This window comes from Centroberyx gerrardi, chromosome 6 (assembly GCF_048128805.1).
Source record: "Centroberyx gerrardi isolate f3 chromosome 6, fCenGer3.hap1.cur.20231027, whole genome shotgun sequence".
NCBI lineage: Eukaryota > Metazoa > Chordata > Actinopteri > Beryciformes > Berycidae > Centroberyx > Centroberyx gerrardi.
Genome location: NC_136002.1, coordinates 22,210,256 through 22,227,824, shown reverse-complemented (window position 1 = coordinate 22,227,824; position 17,569 = coordinate 22,210,256). Strand labels below are relative to the sequence as shown.

The window sequence follows — 17,569 nt, the reverse complement described above, 5'->3', positions numbered from 1 at the left end:
TATCACATTATTAATGCGACCATGCTGCAGACATATAGCATGACAATTAATAGTCAAAAAAGCACCCAAAATTTTGTTCATTCCTCACAACAACAAGAGGACATCATTTTGGGAAGTGTTCTAGAATCCAGCATTTTCCAGCATTTTCTTAAAAACATCAATTCTACACTCATTATACAGCCAAATGTTTGTTGGGTAAGACTGGGTAATTATCTTAACTTGCGGATTGCACCATAACTCAAATTACAGGTCCATTTTGCTTCAGTGTTTAGAAACAATACAAACGTGAACAAACCATTTATAACTTAAAAACATGTTTAAAACCGACTGGGGTACCCGCAGACCCCAGAGGTATACTTTTTGTCATATCTCACAGGTGCTTTATTCTATCATTCCAATTTTTCATGACTTTGTCAATCAATTTGTTCCTAATGACTTCATATCATTGTTTTCTGTTTCTGTTTTAATTAGTGCTTTTTAAAAATACCAATGTATTGGGGTCCTGGGGGACCCCAGTCAAAAGCACCCAATTCCGCCTATGCAGTTTTAATAGATGGAACTATTTATTGAGTTTATGTTTGCCATGGGTCCTAATTTAAAGTATCACACACTATCGGGGGGGTAGGGGCACTCTGTCAGTCATTTTAAAGGAGACAACACAGATGCAGCAGACACAGATTTCCTCATGTGCTCTGTCGACGACCCTAAATACTGCTCTTCCTAAGGTAAGATGATGTTCAAAGTCAGAAATACAATACATAATTTAATTAACTGTAACTTTCATAAAATAATAATAATCTGTTTTTTTTTTTCAGATGACATTAATTACATAACTAATAATGTGTTGAGAAGAAATAAGTTAACATTTTGCTATGATGGTTGTTTCTTACAGTAGTTTATTCTTGGGGTCCCCAGGGACCCCAGTCGGTAGTCCTTGTATGTTAACTCATGTGTAGCTGTCTCACATCATTAGTCCTTGTATCTAAAGCTTAGTCAATAAATTTCAGAATGAAAAGATGTCATCAGTAAACAGCAATGTAGAGGGGTGACAGTGGCTTAGTAGAAGGCGCTAAACTCCAGTTATGGAGTGTGCCTTTAAACATTACAGGGGCTCAATAACCAATAGAAGGTGAATTGAGGTCAATTGGCATGTTGAGCTGTGTAAACAATGATTTAAATTTTTATGTGAAATATATATTCACAAAACGAATGTAGAAATTCAGAAAAATGACGATGTTACATCCTTAGCTCATGTTACTCTATTGTCTGAGAAGTTCCCTCTCACGCCCCTTTGTTCCTCTGAGGATAGTATAAATGGAGAGATCTGGTAACAGAAAGCAAGACACAAAATGAAGACTTACAGGTGAGTCCACAGAATTACTCTAGCATCCTTTTTTCCATGCAATCTTAATATAGATGTTTAAGTTTATATTTATTCATAATATTTTTTCAGCTTCTATTTCTATGATATAGAACATACTCACTTGAATGGAAATATTTCAATTAGCAGAAGTATTTTTAGTGTCTGTCTTCTATCTCCACAATGGAGGAAAAATGCTGATAAAACAAAATAATTAGTTTGATTCTGGATTCATTAATAGCCGAGGTCAGCTGTAGCAGTTTGTCATAACTCAGATTTGAATTGGGGGACCTCATCTGATCATTAGTGCCAATATAACTAACTAACCAATATAATTGCATAACTAATTTGGTGGATTTGCAAAATGTAGGATGTGTTGAAATTAGGAGTTTAGAAGTGCAACTAAGTCAGTTTGCCATCAATTATGTCTTTGAGGATTTTTCAAAAATACAACTGAATTCAATGATGTCAATCATTTCTAAGGGTTTTAGCAAAGGTACAGATTTGTCTGATTAAAATGATGTATAATATTTCATAGATCATGATAATACCGAGGTGGAAGCGTTTCTTTCTTTCTTTTGCCATGGTAGAGCCAAAAGTGACTGCTTATGTTGCATAATGGGCCTGAGTGACTCTACTGTTGCAATTATCTTTGTGGGCTTTGTCCCCATGTAGGTCGATCAGTGAATTGCAAAGTCAAATATGTGGCCAAAGTTTTCTTTGAGATTACCTCCTCATGAAAGAAGTGAATGCCTTGGTTCCCATTGTTTTGTTTCTTCTTGCTGGTCCAGAACAATGAGGCTGGCCATCCTTGTGTGCCAGCTTGGCCTAATTCTGAGGAGTGAGGCACAGTCTCCAACTGCTTGCATCACACACGAAACCAACAGACCTCCAGGTTGGTAGCATTTTCTGAGACTACACGTTTACACAACTACAGTTGAAGACTGTCTAGAACGGCAGATGATCATATTCTATTTCATTTCTGTGTGTATTTCTTATTATTGTTATTTTTACACTTCCACTGTGGCTGTATTTATAATCTACCTTTTCATCTCACCCAGAAAACACTGACATATCTGTGACCTGCGGCACTGAGTATATGCAGATGAGCATCTATATTTGCCCAGTTTACAATGCTCTTTACAATGAATCCCTGATGGCCCTGAACGGACAGTTCAACAAGGCAGAGTGCTTTGGGACTCCTGACTTTACCACTGACCCACCTGTCTTAAAATTCAATTTCTCTATAAATGCAAACGCTCTGGATGTCTGCCATAACAGACTTGAGGTATTCTTCAACATTTATAACATTTCATATTAATCTCAAACTGTTTTTATTTTTATTTCTCAAATTGATTGGCAGAAACTTTACAGTTTCCAAGAATCGAAGCATAGAATAGAATAGAATAGAACAGAACAGAATCTTTAGTGCCACCAGGGCCAGTGGAAATTGCTTTTGGTACAGCATTAAAGAATGGAATAGCATATAAGTTTATAGTATATAAAAATCAAGTATTGGGACTTTAACTGTCAGAAACATTCCTGAATCAATGAATAAATCTGAATTAAACTGAATTCAGTTTAGCTATTATATTCTTTTTAACAGATAACCAGCGACGTTGGGACTGGAATCTTTTCTGACTTCTCGAATGTCCAATCTGTTAACATCTCTGGAGTCATCAGCTCCTTAGACCCCAGCGCGGGTACGATCACCTATCGCCAGCAGATCCTGTACATGTTCTCCTGCCGCTACCCAATGCAATATCTGGTGAACAACACTGAACTGGGCGTGTGAGTATGCCACCTCACTCACAGAACACAAAGTAATTAGCACCAACCCATTCAGTCGTGATTCATCCAAGTGGATTGAGTGGAAAAAAATATATGAATACATAATATGAACTCCTTTTCATTCAATACAGATCGGGTGTGAGTCTCGCCGTAAGAGACAATAACGGTACTTTCATCAGCACACTGAGTATGCACCTCTACAAAGTAAGACCTGCTCTAGCGTTTGGATTCAACATGTTGCACACAGAGTATTTATAACAAGGCAAAATTGTTTCATGTTGACTTGATGGTGTTCTTATTTTTTTGTGGGACAGGACAGAGAATACACTGAGTCACTTATAGTGCCACCAACAGGACTCAACCTGAAGACCAGGATTTATGTGGCAGTTAAAGCTACCAATCTAACAAACAGGTACTGAAGAAGCTGACAGCACTACACTTCATATCATCAGTGAATATATCTGAAAAGAAATATCCAGTAAGACATTGTTAAAATCCACCTGTCTCTCCTCGAAGGTTCAACGTGCTGCTTGACAGGTGCTATGCATCAACACACCCTTTTCCCTCAAACAGCACCTTCTACGACCTTTTTGTCGGGTGAGCCACTGTCAGCTATGCAGCATGTTTTAACATATAGCCATAATAACTTGTACAATGAAACTTACTTCCAAGCCAACTCTGTATACTTGTGGCCACTCCCAACTTGCAATCCCATAACTGGTGGCTTTTTCATCCCAAGGTGTACACGTGACGGACAGACTCATATGCAGTTAAATGGGGACGCTCAGAACGCACACTTCTCCTTTGAGGCCTTCAGATTTGTTGAACACAAAAATCAGACAGTTTCCACTTTCTACCTGCACTGTGTCACCAGACTCTGCCAGGTTTCCCAATGTAACGATTTAAAGCCTGTGAGTCACGAATATCACTTCACACTCCCTAAGCTACTCTGTGTCCCAAAAAACTGTGAATGTCTCACTCTTTATCCACAAAACTGTACAGTATTTCATGGCTTAGATGACTTCACCATGTGGACTACATGCTTTTCTGATCTGCTTGATTTTGCTCAATGTTGTGTATATTTCATGTTTGAAAAATTTTGAGCCGGTCTTCCCAAAACTTTTTTTTTCCCCCAGAGATCAAAGTTTGGCTATGAGTGTTCTCCCCATTCTCTCCCATAATAGAGCAGTTTCACAGGTCTGTTTGAGCAGTGATAAACAATAACTCCATAATGAGCAGATCATTAAAGTGTCTAGGCCAAATGGTAAAGGCATGTAAATCGTGAAATACACACGCTTTATTTTTGATAAAGCGTGACATATTCACCGTTTTCCCTGAGACGCATCATTTAGATTTAGATAGATAGATAGATAGATTTTTCTCTAATGTCTTTTTTTCTTTTTGAACAGGATTGTTCATCCAGGAGGAAGAGAGCTGTCCAGTCAAACCAGGAGGAAGATAACAACAGTGTGGCTACAGTCTCCTCTCCCGCCATCTCAGTGTCCAGTCAGACCAGTGGTATGTCTTTAATCAAGCCCTCTGTTCAGTTTTATCCACAACAACAACAACAACAACAACAACAACAACAAAACAAATCATACTCCATTAATTTTGACCTGTTTAACTTTACAGCAGGACGTCCAGTTGTGGCATCTTCTTATGGTAGGAAATTACTGATTTTTTTTTTTGGGGGGGGGGCAAAAAATCATTTGCAGCGGGACAATACAGTGGGATGAGTAGTTTTACACCTTTGTCTCTGATGGGCTACTTGATTAGTGAACAAAATCCTTTGATATTGGCTAATGAAGAATTTCTTAATTTAAAATATGCAATGTGTAATAAAGCACCACAATATTCTCCAGTGTCTTAATGTTTCTCTTCCTCTCTGCCCATCCAGCCGCAGCATCCGAGTCCAGGTACGACAGGACTCTGAAGGCTGTAATTGGCAGCCTTGGCTTCCTAACTATTCTCTTTGTCTTCATTGCTGTCTGCCTTGCGCTGTACATCAGAAAGAGAAAGATCATGCAATAGCTACAAACATCCTCTGACTGAGAGTGGAGTCCATTCATCTCTCTCTCTCCAAATCCCAGTGTGATACTGTATCATCTAAACGTATGCGCACAATGGTATAAAGATAGGAATACAAGTCATGAGAAACAATGGTCAAGACTGCAATACTGTAGAAAACAACATATTTAGCTGAACATCACACTTTTCCATTTCACAAACATAGCATGGCAAAAAGGCGGTAGGCAGTTATCTAGGCTTGCAGCTAAATAATCATTATCAACACAATGCATAGATTATTAATGTGGAGTTGAAGGTACAGAATCTGTGCAATAAGCTTGTATTATAATTAAATGATACAAACATGTTTAAATCACCCTGTCAGAATCATAAAGTATTTAATGAATGATTGTATCTTTTGTAATCAGTTGAGAATTATGTATACTTCTAAGATGTATCCAATGAAAATTCTAAAAAAAAAAAAAGAAGTGACTGAAGAATTTCCTGTGTGCAACATGTACTGTATGTAGAAATGCTATTGCAGTGGTGTTTTTTGTCAATGGTTATCCTTTTTAAAGAAAGATTTTTTGAACTCACAAGTCTAACAGTTCTACTGTCTCTCATACCTGAACAGACTATCTCAGAAGAAGTGTAAAAACCATGAATGATTGGATGATTTGAACATGTTACAACATACAAACACTTATAAAACCAGCTCTGGTAATCAATTTGATTATTTTTCAGGCATTCAATTTAACTATATTGAGTAATTACTTTAGGTGGGTAATTCTCGACTTAAATATATGCAGAAGACTGTTTGACTGACAGCGTTTGTCCTGGTGACTCTGCTACTTCCTATGATCAGTGTAGAATTGGTGAATGAGGAGATGACTGATCATTCAAATACAGAAAAAAAAGAGCTGGTGGACTATTTAGGCAATAAGAAGAGGAAAGGACGTGAGGGCATCTCCAAAATGCTTCTGCATTTGTTGCTGATATAACAGTGATGGAAATGTGTGGACCTTAGGCAGCCAGTATGTGGGTATTGTGAGTAAACAGCAGTAATCATACAGCAGTAATCATGAATCATGAAGGAGAAATGGTAGCATGATGGGATGCTGACATCGTTCCTTATGGAAGAGTAGTGTCACAAAAAAGCACTGTCACACTAGCAGCCTTATATATTAACTAAACAAAAAAACACTACCATTAGGAAAGAATCTAATAAGACAAAGATAAGACAAAAATCCTTCCTCTAAAATAATGTCTGACTTACATTATTGGAAGATCACATAAGAATCCCACCACTTCATGGAAGTCACAACCTCCTGCCAAATACAGTCTACTATATGTGTATCTCTCCACCAGATGGAGACAGTAAACAGGAGCAAAAAGTGCTTCCTTCCTCCAAAACTGGCACACAGTGAACAGTCACCTGTGATGAGGGGCAGCTGTGTTGGTGCAGCTGCATGGTGATGAGCCTGTAACATACACACACTACAGGCAGCACATGCACCCTCAGAGGTACCACAAATTAACCTTCTATCTAAATCTCAGTTTTATATAAAGCTTTATTTATCCAGGGACTGAGCACCCATCTTTTTCAGCAACACCCTGCTTCACATTCATACAGGAAAGGGAGAGCATTACTCATTCACTTCCCCCACACGCATTTTCCCAGCTGGGCTGGGGATTTGAAGCGGCAACTTTCCAGTCAAAAGTCAGCCTATTAACCTAATTCTAATTCTCCAAGAGGACAAAAAAGTAGAGTTGTGAAAGTTGTTCAGCATTTCACTTCTTTAATTCCAGTTAATATAATATGTATATGGGATGCAATTGGAAATTATGTCATATGTCAAATATGCCGTGAAATGCTCATTCCATATCAATACTGTCAAAATAATAAGAGTGATCATGTTAATCAGAGAAGCAAAGTTTTCAGAACATACAGAGATACAGTAAATACAAAGCTGTAACGACAGTTTGAAGTGACATAATATTTGCTATAGGCCTGTGGTGCGGGTCAGTAATTAAAGATATTTTTACAACTGTTTCTTAAAGGTCCAGTGCAATGACAACCACTTTTCCCGTTGTGGTACATCATGGTATTGTTTAGCAAAGGGCATGTTAATGCAAAGTCACCCAAAACATTTTAACTGAGTGTGAATTTGAGTAACGCCCTGTGAGAAACGATCCCTGTGGTTACAGATGCAAAGCGTTTTAGACAACCAATCTACTTCCAGTGTAAATTATGTCAAATACACCCATGTTTTCATTAATTTTCTGACTGCTCAACAGTATACTGTCTGGTCTGCCAGACAGTAGCCAGTTGGCTACTTGCTAAACTAGCCAAAATCACAATGCCTGGATTATGTATTAGTGATGGGTACCAAAATTACAGCACCAGATTGTTCCCCCAAAATAAAAAATATTCATATGCAGTGGATGGCACATTTAGAGGGAAGGATTAGGCTCTCACTCAGTTCTACAAGCTTTGCCTGCGCTGCACATTTCTGGAAGGAGGACTTCGACAACTAGCCTTAAACAACACCTGGATTTACTAGTAATTCTATGTTGAATAACCAAACAAACTCAGAGTGACACTAACGCTAGGTATCTTGAAGCTAACTTGTTTAGACAAATGAGCATGTTTGAGAAGCTAGACATCCTCCTGACATTCATGAAATGAGCACGATGTCTTAAAGTGCAAATATGTGCTCCGTGCACGAAAAGTGACAGAAATATGTTTTCCCACCACAGAAGAATTACATGAAGGAGGCACAACTAGAAACAGGTATAGTCTGGATAGGTGTAAACATTTACCTTTAACTCCGGTTCAATTCCCAACTCAAACCAAGATTTCTACTATGAGTGAAGTTTTCATTTTTAGCTAAAGTTTTGCTTATTTAACCGTGACCAAAGCCTTTCCCTTAACCATAACCAAATTGTTTTAGTTTCCTAAACCTAACTTAGCCCGAACCTTAAATAAAGTTGTTTTAATTGCCTAACCTTAACCCTATAGCCTAACCTTAATCAAAGTTGTTCTACTTGCCTGAACGTAACCGTTAGCTAACCTTTTCACTTGACAAACAGGTGAAAATGGCATGTCCAATTCATGCAATTATCCAATTTGTAGTGTAGGAACGTAATCTTCCCATAATTCATGTCCAACATCTGCATTTGAGACTTTGTGCTCATTTCACACAATTTTATGAGATCAGGTTGCTCCACTGAACTTCTATGGCATGGCATGGCCTGGCTAACGGCTAACAGCCAGCTAATTAGCTAGGCACCACACAAGCTGCAAGTGTGAGCAGGGCAGTGTTGCCTGGCTTGTGAGAAAAATCCTTTGCACACCTATTCTTGCCAATGGGAGACAATGAGGTCAAAGCTTTGCACAAAATTTTAAATGAACTCCCACAGTGTGCTCTTGCATTGCTAAATTTGATGTTTCAATGTTAAATGGTGGGTTCTAATGAGATTTTAAGCACTTCTTTCCTTCACAGTTACATTAATCTTGGTTAACATTAGCCTCATAAAACGCGATCTGAGATGTGCTGTTTGATCATTTGCTTTATTTGATATTCAGGGAGTAAAGCAGTGTGTTTATGTGTTGCACATGGAAAAGAGAGGGGAAAGGCAACTGAGAAACTGCCTTGGTGGCTGGCACCTTAGTCTGGTGTAAAATGACAATAACACGGTTAATTGCAATATTTCACTTCTCTCCTTATCTTATTTTTCATCCGATTGGTAAAATCCTTTTCCTGACTGAATTAACCATTGCACTGGATCTTTCATATAAAATACTTTTTCTGTATCTCTTAAAAATATATATTTGAAATGTGGCAGGTGTTCTACTTTTAGTTATTTCAATGCAGCTTTGGCAGAGGTTAGCATTCTTAAGGGAAGCACCTCCTCCACCCATTCATTCGGGGCAGCCGTCATCCGCTCCCACAGCGCCACCTCATATGGAGTTGAATCCATCCAATCCACCACTGCTCCATAACTTCTGCCTACAGAGGGATATAGAGCAAAATACAAGCATTGCAAACATTGATACTCTGAATAATATTATGTCCAAACATTGATAATCTGTGTATAAAACTATGTGGTACTTCAGCTGTATTACAGTGATATATGACCCAGATTCTTGACCCATTATAAAATAATAGTAAAGACATCAAAACTATGAAATAACACAAATGGAATTATGCAGTGACCAAAAAAGTGTTAAACAAATCAAAACTATATTATATTTTAGATTCTTTAAAGTAGCCACCCCTTGCCAAAGGCTTTGGAAAGAAATTCATACACAGGCATCAACTTCACTGTTTATATTTGTCTAAAAAAAACAAATTTCAAGCATTTAAGCATAAGCCTTTAGATCAAAATGGCTTTAAGAGAATGAAAAACACAGTACATTCACTCAGGTGTGTCCAAACTTTTGACTGGTAGTGTATGATATGAGCTGAATCTCTGCCACCAGTACCTGTGCCCGGTCCCAGTCTCAGGCCCCCCAGCAGGTTGCTGGCCAGCCTGTCTCTGTCCCAGACAGTGAGCTCCACGCAGGCTTCAGTCAGATCCTCCTCTCTGATGCCATCGTACACCATTGTGTGGTTAAATACTGGATCCACTGTCCTCCGCAGTATACGCGTCTTCTGGCGACTCTTCCTGCTCGTGTCTGGCAGCACAAAGCTTAAGAAAGGGGGGAAAAAAAGAAACACGTTGATTGATATGCCGGAAAACTTCAACGATAATCTCATTTGTGGAGGGTGTTTTGTGCATACCACTTCACATATGGGTAAATGGCGGCTCGGATCAGAGGCAGGTTCTTGCATTCTTTCACCCAAATGTGAACCTCTCCAGTGCTGGGGCCCTCCTTAGCCATGCCTACACAGCAGCAATGACATGGAAAAATTTAACTTGAACTGGGTCTATTGTCTCTTGATTGTAGATAAATAAGATGTTTGAAACACATTATATCAAATAGCAAGGCCCTTGTGAGCAGAGTGAGTGAGTGAGAGTGTACAGACCTTCACTGTGGGCGATCTGGGGCACGAAACGTATGGCTAGTCTCATCTCTCCTCTGTCATTTGAGGGCGCTACAGTGGCTGTTGTCTTAAGATGTTGACAGAGTATATATTACATATACAGCACGTCCCAAATCCATCATAACACTCTAAAATTGCTCTGCGCAGAGGTTACAATAACCATGTGTGATATAATCTGCTCAAATAGACTAAGGTTCTATTGAGAAAAGAGAAGAGATTGATCACATTCCGAGATAAGCGGTTGTTATTTGATAAGAAAATAGCTACTGCAGATAAAGCAGCCTGTGTGTTTGTGTGTGTGTGTTGTTTTCTTACCCTGGCTTTCAGGGCTAAGTAGTTCATCTGGGTGTGGTCAAAGTCCCACTTGGAGAGGTCCACTTCTACCTCGCCCAGGAAACTGTTCCTGCCAAAGGTGTCGTTATGCCAAACGGAGAGAATGAGCGTCTGGGTTCGGAGATACTCCATGCGAACCCGATACTGGAGGGACAGGGAAGAGCGAGTTTCTTTTGTTTGACGATTGTTAGTCAAACTGTGTATTAAGCAGTACAATGTGGGAAAATGTCTGTGTATGTTCACTTCTACTGGCGTCATTTTTTGTGGATTCTTACTCTGAGGATCTCGTTGAAAGTTGGATTTTGGGTTTTCTTTTTCACAGATGTTTTCCTCTTTCCTAGATTAGCTTTGTCAGGAACAAGGTAACTTTTGACATACCTTCAAAGGGCCGAAAAGAAGCAAAAAAGTAAGATCTGTTAAGCTACACCAGCAGTATATTACAGCATCCATAGTCATAGCCCAGTGTTCGAAACTGGATCACCTGCCAAGGACTGATAAATAAATCTAATCTTTACCATGATAACTAACATACTGTACATTTTTCATAAAAATGCCATCCTACCTGTTTTCAGCTATTTTGTGTATAAAAACAGGCAGTGTGTGTTCATTTCAAACTCACTCACTTATGCAGTGGATCAAGTTTGTAATTCATCATGAAGTGCAACAAAACTCAATATAACTGAGGCATTCAAATGTTATTGCTTCAAAAAGTTACTGGCCAGTGTGGCGGGGTGACTGTTACTGATTTATCCCCCAAAAGACACATTTTTACCAGCATTTGGTGTTAATTTCAGACCCTGGTTTTAGTCATTCCTTAGCAATGAATGGCCAGTAAATATGAAACATTCCCTGGAGAATCCCTTGCTTGGAAATGGTCCGATGTGTTCTCTGTGGGTTTCAAGTACAGTACTCACGGATCGGAGCGGCCCCTCTTTGGGTCGACTGCAGCCAGGTCTCGGCACTCAGCCACAAAGATATGGAACTCTCTGAGCTTCTGAATATAGTTGATGGAGAACTGGATGTTCCCCTGAACCTCCACATTCCCAAAATCCCCACTGTACATGGTCATCACACTCCCACTCAGCTAGGAACACACACACAAACACACACACAGAAGTAGGCACACATTTTTGTCTTGTATCAATCACAACCATAATAATTAACATATATCATTAGAATCATTAACATAAGTACACAATTTGTGGTTTAGTGTGCTTTCTGAACTTCTGTATGGTTATTACTTTGTATATATCAGATATGTCCATAACTGTAATACAAGAGCAAGGGAATCTAACTTTTTTAGGTACAAGAGTAATTATATTATATAAAAATACATTTTTATATACAGGTGCTTTGAAGTGGAACAAAGTGCCTCAACAAATTAAAGCAGTTCAGTCTTATCATACCTGGATGATGAGCATCTCTTCCAATTAAAAGCTTTGGCTGGACATTAGAGCAGCAAGTCAGGGAAGAGTGAACTCTTATTGTTTTATTAATACTTTTTTATTATTGTTTGTTTTTTTGTCCGCCTGTTCTGCATTGCATGTCTGCTCAATGTTTCTATGTTTGTTTAATGTAGTATTGTGTGCTGGCCATGCTGCTTCCTGCCTTCTAATTTCTTGTGTGTTTTGTAATGTGCTGTATTAGTCTGCTATGTGATTATTATTATTTTTTTTACCCATAATGAATTCAATCAGTTAATCAATCAAAGTGTTTGTTTACGTAAACAGCAGCATACAGGCTGCCCTTAGTGCAGGTGGCCCTTTCTGTTTTTTATTCATTCATCTCCCAGAGTTCAAGGTAAAGGTCGATGCTAATTGATGGTGGTATAATGATTTTGGGCCCCAGTCTTAATTTTTATGATGGTGGCGGAAAACTATTTTTGAATCTCCCATAAATTGAAGAGGACGTAACATCAGGCCAACATCACTGTCATCATTTTTCAAACCACCAGTTGTGCCATGTTGATGGAGGGATGAATCAAGGGCTGATGCCGATCATTAGTTAGTGGTGATTCGACTTTGCATAGACCTCCTTCAAATTATTAGAGTGATTTCATCCCAGTAAATACCCCCCCTCCCCTCTCCCACAGCACCAACAGAAACCTTCACTGGTGCAAGACTTTGATGTGGCGTTTCACTGTTTTACCAAAAACTGCATTTTATAGTGTCACTGTAGCTGTGGAAAGTGTCAGTTAAGCTTGGTTGAGCATAAAAAGCCACAGAGTGATGCCGTTTGAGTGAGCAGTGTGCTTATGCGTAAGCGATGCATGCTGTCGTGTGTGAACATACAGAGGACACAGATGCCATGCCAGAGGAGTTGGTGAGGTTAGTCATAGATCTGCCCGTCTTTAGTCTGCCTCGATGGTAACTGTCCTCGGAGGTGGAGTCAGTGTCTCTGCCGTCACCCTGGAACACAGACAGCAGCCACAGAAAGCCTCGTGCACAGGGATGCAGAGCAGCCTTTGACCTAATGGATTAAAGGATGCGGGGGCGGCTTTACCTCCTTCTGCAGGAACGAAGGAACCGATTTGCTCATCTTCTTCAGGTGTTCCGGATCAGAGAACGAGGACGAGGAGGGCGAGGGGATGGACGGAACTGAGGAGCGAAAACAGGAATGAGAGGGCCACCCTTTCATGAGAATGCACATCTTGACAAATTTGCCAATATGTTTGCTAAATGAAATAAAGCACAAGGCAAATTTTAACCATCACTAATGCGTCTCAGATCAGCACCGGAGTCTTGTCTTCTTTCTTGTCCTGTGGGAAATTATTAGTTTTTATGGGAACCGTAATAAGATTCACTCAAAACGACCGCTGTGATCTTTACATATTGGGAAAGTATGACTTGGAAGTTGAAGATATGCTCACGTGGTGTTAAGGATACCGTGATGTCCTCCATACTTTTAGCCAGATTTTTAGGCCGTGCTTCAGCTCGCCTCAAGGCTTTCCTTACAGGGTTTTGGTCCACATTATCATTTTCACCTAAAGTAGTGGAAAAAAAGCCCTGATGAATCATTAGCACATGACTACTGGGTTTGTTTGTTTGTTGGCTTAAGGACTGTTTTCACTCTCAAATTGGCTGACTTAACTATTGACACGAGGATTGACAGTATGTGAAAGCATAGATCTGAAGTTTTAATTGCTGGTAAACACTGGAGCAATGGGTTGGCATTTTGATCTGAAAGTTGCAAAGAGATTATAACAGCAAGCGGAAATCCACGTTTGCAGCAAGATGTGAAAAAGAAGCTAAACAATAAATGTAGAAAGTGTGTTTAGTGAAAAATAAATTATCTTAAAATGTCACGGTATTCCTTTAGCATAGACAATGAAAAGAGCATGCCGAAAATAAATGGCATTCAAGTCTGTTTAAACAAAAATCCACCCTAAAACGAAAGGCGTTTCATTAAGTCTTTATATTATTCCTATTATCTTGGATAATTAAGTTAAGATTTGTGTACGTGAACAAGAGAGACAAGTCTGTAATTTGTGATACCATCAATCAAATTCTGGAGCTTCTACATTGACAAAGAATGAGCTTGACTTGAGCATCGTAGTCTAAATTTGTTATTTACAAAATAGGATGATTTTGATTGGTATTTCACTGCCCTGTCCACATGTTCTTACATAAAATATGTAATAAACAACCCACAGTGCATCAAATGTAATCCAGTGACTAGAGGGAAATTTCATGTACTCTGTGAAAGTCCCCAGGGTGATTTTCCAGGCATATGGGAACACTCTGCTTCAGAACGATTAGAGCTACTACGAAATTAAGTTAGGTTGAAAGTGATGTTCATAGTTGCAATGATCGAATAAGAAGGCCGGTCTGAACGTACATTACGTTTTCCAGAGCCACAGTGCTATGCGGTGTCAGTAAAAGTCACAGCAGTGTATCGCCCAGCCCACAAATCAAATAAGGGCAGCTGACTGCAAGTACACACAGTGTTTACAGAGATTTGCCTCTGCCAACACAGATAACCAGACACGGACATTATATCAAGGATACTGCTGGATACGGCCGCTTGTGATGACATACACAGTAAATATGCATACAACAGGAGCTTGGGCCACTTCAAAATAGATACAAATCATTACTTTATTTTCAATATACTGTCATAATTATGTGTGACATTGTATAAAACATAAAACTAATGATTCATACATGCTAATGGACAGTTCAGTGTAGTCTATAGGAAGTCTCTGCCAAAGACAAACTCTAATCTCGACATTCTCTAACCTGTGATGTTATGAAGATTCACTTTCTGCTCTGTAAAACATGTCTATTTTAAGTATTTTAGTTTGTAACCAGATTTAAAATATTTTTCTTTCTTTCTAAATGAGTCACAAATTCTGCCTCTGCTGTGAGATGACTTAATTTTTCAAGATAATTCTAGTCACATAAGCAAAAGCATAATTGCTTTGAAAAAATAGCAAAATTAAAAGGTTTTTCTTCTTCTTCTAAAAAAGTGAAAAATTCTGCAACTGTTGTAATTGCTTTTAAACAAGTGAAATCATCTTAACCTATTAGCAATTTTTTAACTAGTTTCATGCAAAACAAGACAAGGATTTTCAGACTAAACACAAGATTGAGACTTGTCAAGATGGACAATTGCAGTTTGAAGCTCCCTCACTGGCAATGAATGGTCAACGGACATTGGGCAGTGTGGCAGCACCAACAGTGATATTACATATGGGTCCATATTCTGTTGCACAACTGTTGAAAAAAATAACCCCACATATTACAGTATGAACTCTATTTTCAAGCTTTGAAAATAATGGGTCATATTCACAAATTATAATTGAATTGTCCCAGATTGTAAGAATAGCATGTGGATACTGTTGCTGTTGGGTGAAAAACCAGTTTTGGTGATTTTCATGTTTTGACTTCAATTGAAGTTGAAAAAATGCTACAATCCTTAGGTTTATGAAACCTAAGGATTCAAAAATGCATTGTCATCAAGCTAAAACAAGGCTGTTTTCTTAGTTCCTAAGAAGTTGACATTTTCAAGGTTTTCACCCAACAACAGCAATATGCAAATTCTAATTTTAGAGTGGATTTTTGCTTTGAGTCAAAAACAGCCTCTGTTAGAATTATCACACAGTAGAAACTACAGTTGGTGCTCACGGTTAGAACTGTTCCTAGAGTTGGACCAGGTTTCCGATGTGCTGCTCACGGATGACTCTTGGCCGGTGTCTGAGCTGCTGTAGTTCACCCACAGGGGGCGCTGACAAGCCTTGCTGCCCTTCCTGCCATAACGCTCCTCTGAGCCCACTGGGGTGCTGGCCCTCACCGGCCCAGTCAGGTCCAGGTCATATCCAGGCTTGCCCTCCGACCCCTGTTCCTTCACGGCCGGGGCCAGGGAGGTGTGGACGCTGGTCTTCTCCGTCATGCCCAGGTAATGCCGATAGTCCCTGGGAACAAACGCCCGTGCACGTGGGGTCAGAGTTTCAGATTCCTCTACTGGTCTCCTAGGCGTGGCTCCTTTTTCTGAGTTCTGCCTCCTGTTCTGTGTCCGATCGGTGCTCTGCCTTCTGCTCTGGGAGTGGACAGGCCCAGCGTCCGAGGGCTTTTTCAGCTGGCCCACAAATGGTTGATCTTGTTCTTCAGTAACGTTCAGAACAAACATGCTAGTGGCACGACGCAAAGCACTTCCACGGCCAAAGCTGTCTTTCTTGGTCTTGGGAGAACGAGTTTCTTTTCCCAGATTGCCTTGTGATTTAGTGGGTTTCTCCTCTCTAGTGGAGTCTTTTGAGCCCCTTCTGGAATCTCTTTGCTGGCCCAACTCAACCGTCGTGTAATGAGACACGTTGGTTTGGTGGTCATTCCCTGCTCCTGACCCAGACCCCATCTGTCTATCATGTGGTGACTTTGATCGATTCTGGGAGGGTGGAGATGATTTCATAACCGGTCTAGAACTGGTTTTCTCGACAGTGGAGGATTTGCGGTAAAACTCAGGGTCAACAGACTTTAACTCCGGAGCTGGAGGCTGGCCATCTGTTTGCTCTTTCTTTTTGGGACTTTTGGGTTTGTGATCTGAAGCGGCCTCGCCCCAGAACTCACGGAGGTTGTTAAATTGTGCACGGCTTGCTCCGAGGCTTGGGGATAATTTGTCTAACCTCTGATTCAGAGCAAGGACAGTAAAATTTTGTCGGTTTCTGTCAGAGTCTTCTTCATCACTGCCTGAATCATTGCCAATTGACCTCAGGTCATATTCAGACTTGGTGAATCTTTTATTTAGTTTCCCTAGGTTTGCGGCGCGAGCTTTCCCATCCCCTAAACCTTTAGATTTACCAGTGTAAAACATAGGCTTGTTCCTCTCCTGCTCCCAAAAAGACTTGAGCTGCTTTATCCTCTCTGCAGTGCTTTCCTGATGTTTGGGACCCTGCCTCTGTGAATGGGGGCTATTGGCTCTGTCTTTATTAGAATAATCTTCCTTTTTTTTAGGCAACATGCTTGACTGCACACTCATATCTTCACTATCCCTCCTCTTCACATCTTCACTTGAACCTCTCTGCATTTGTGTTTTGGAAGTGAAGTGTACATCATTCCCACCTCTCTGGTAGTCCATATATGGGCTGTTTCTGGACAGGTAGAGCTTCTCGTCCTGACTGTCCCATGTTTGGAGGTTTGTATCAGGCTGTGAGGTAGGACTAGCCCTGGGCAACTCTTCTTGCTGCGGGGTTGAAATGAATGATGAGGATTTGACAGACAGAGGGCTGCCTCCAGATTGGGAAATACTGTCAGGTTGTGGACTCAATGGAGAGAAGCTCTCAGACTCTGGGCTGAGTTTGGAGAGTGTCCTTTGCTGAGGACCGAGTCTGCTTAGAGATATAATCTCAGTGTCTGAACCTCTTCTATCAACTACTTGGGGATTTGCTTGTAATGTTAAATAATCTGTCTTGTACTTTGGGTCCTCTTTCCTTTGAGTTCCAGGACTCTGTTGATTTCCCAAGTGGGTTGGTGATGTATGCATCTCTGGTGCAGGAGAATGAAAGGTACCCTTCTTTGCTGTGTAGTCTGCCTGT

General features: G+C 40.0%; 2 protein-coding genes across 2 annotated transcripts; one reads left to right on the top strand and one right to left on the bottom strand.

The window, feature by feature from the left end:
• The first annotated feature begins 1,337 nt into the window (after nucleotides 1-1,337).
• Nucleotides 1,338-5,182, top strand: LOC139922374 (zona pellucida-like domain-containing protein 1). Its single transcript, XM_071912878.2, has 10 exons — nucleotides 1,338-1,363; nucleotides 2,152-2,255; nucleotides 2,422-2,648; nucleotides 2,967-3,151; nucleotides 3,283-3,355; nucleotides 3,466-3,563; nucleotides 3,668-3,748; nucleotides 3,891-4,062; nucleotides 4,561-4,669; nucleotides 5,049-5,182. Exons 1-10 carry the CDS (start codon nucleotides 1,350-1,352, stop codon nucleotides 5,180-5,182), a joined length of 1,197 nt encoding a protein of 398 aa, XP_071768979.1. The 5' UTR covers nucleotides 1,338-1,349.
• A 1,836-nt stretch (nucleotides 5,183-7,018) lies between these two features.
• On the bottom strand, nucleotides 7,019-16,241 carry sytl2b (synaptotagmin-like 2b). The gene is made up of 12 exons (XM_078284332.1): nucleotides 15,669-16,241; nucleotides 13,412-13,525; nucleotides 13,250-13,300; nucleotides 13,045-13,139; nucleotides 12,834-12,950; nucleotides 11,457-11,626; nucleotides 10,818-10,920; nucleotides 10,525-10,686; nucleotides 10,192-10,276; nucleotides 9,946-10,048; nucleotides 9,648-9,853; nucleotides 7,019-9,171 (listed from the first exon to the last, which is right to left on the bottom strand). The coding sequence occupies exons 1-12, from the start codon at nucleotides 16,168-16,170 to the stop codon at nucleotides 9,023-9,025; spliced, it is 1,857 nt and encodes a 618-aa protein (XP_078140458.1). The 5' UTR covers nucleotides 16,171-16,241; the 3' UTR covers nucleotides 7,019-9,022.
• Nucleotides 16,242-17,569: the final 1,328 nt, after the last annotated feature.

Excerpts from the sequence above, each read along its gene's own strand:
- LOC139922374 (XM_071912878.2), top strand. Across the intron at positions 4,063-4,560 it reads AATGTAACGATTTAAAGCCT|GATTGTTCATCCAGGAGGAA; the intron begins GTGAGTCACGAA and ends CTTTTTGAACAG. Across the intron at positions 4,670-5,048 it reads AGTGTCCAGTCAGACCAGTG|CCGCAGCATCCGAGTCCAGG; the intron begins GTATGTCTTTAA and ends CTGCCCATCCAG.
- sytl2b (XM_078284332.1), bottom strand. The coding sequence starts at position 16,170 with ATGTTTGTTCTGAACGTTACTGAAGAACAAGATCAACCATTTGTGGGC. Across the intron at positions 13,301-13,411 it reads CACGGTATCCTTAACACCAC|GACAAGAAAGAAGACAAGAC; the intron begins GTGAGCATATCT and ends AATTTCCCACAG. Across the intron at positions 10,687-10,817 it reads CTTTCAACGAGATCCTCAGA|TATCGGGTTCGCATGGAGTA; the intron begins GTAAGAATCCAC and ends CTGTCCCTCCAG.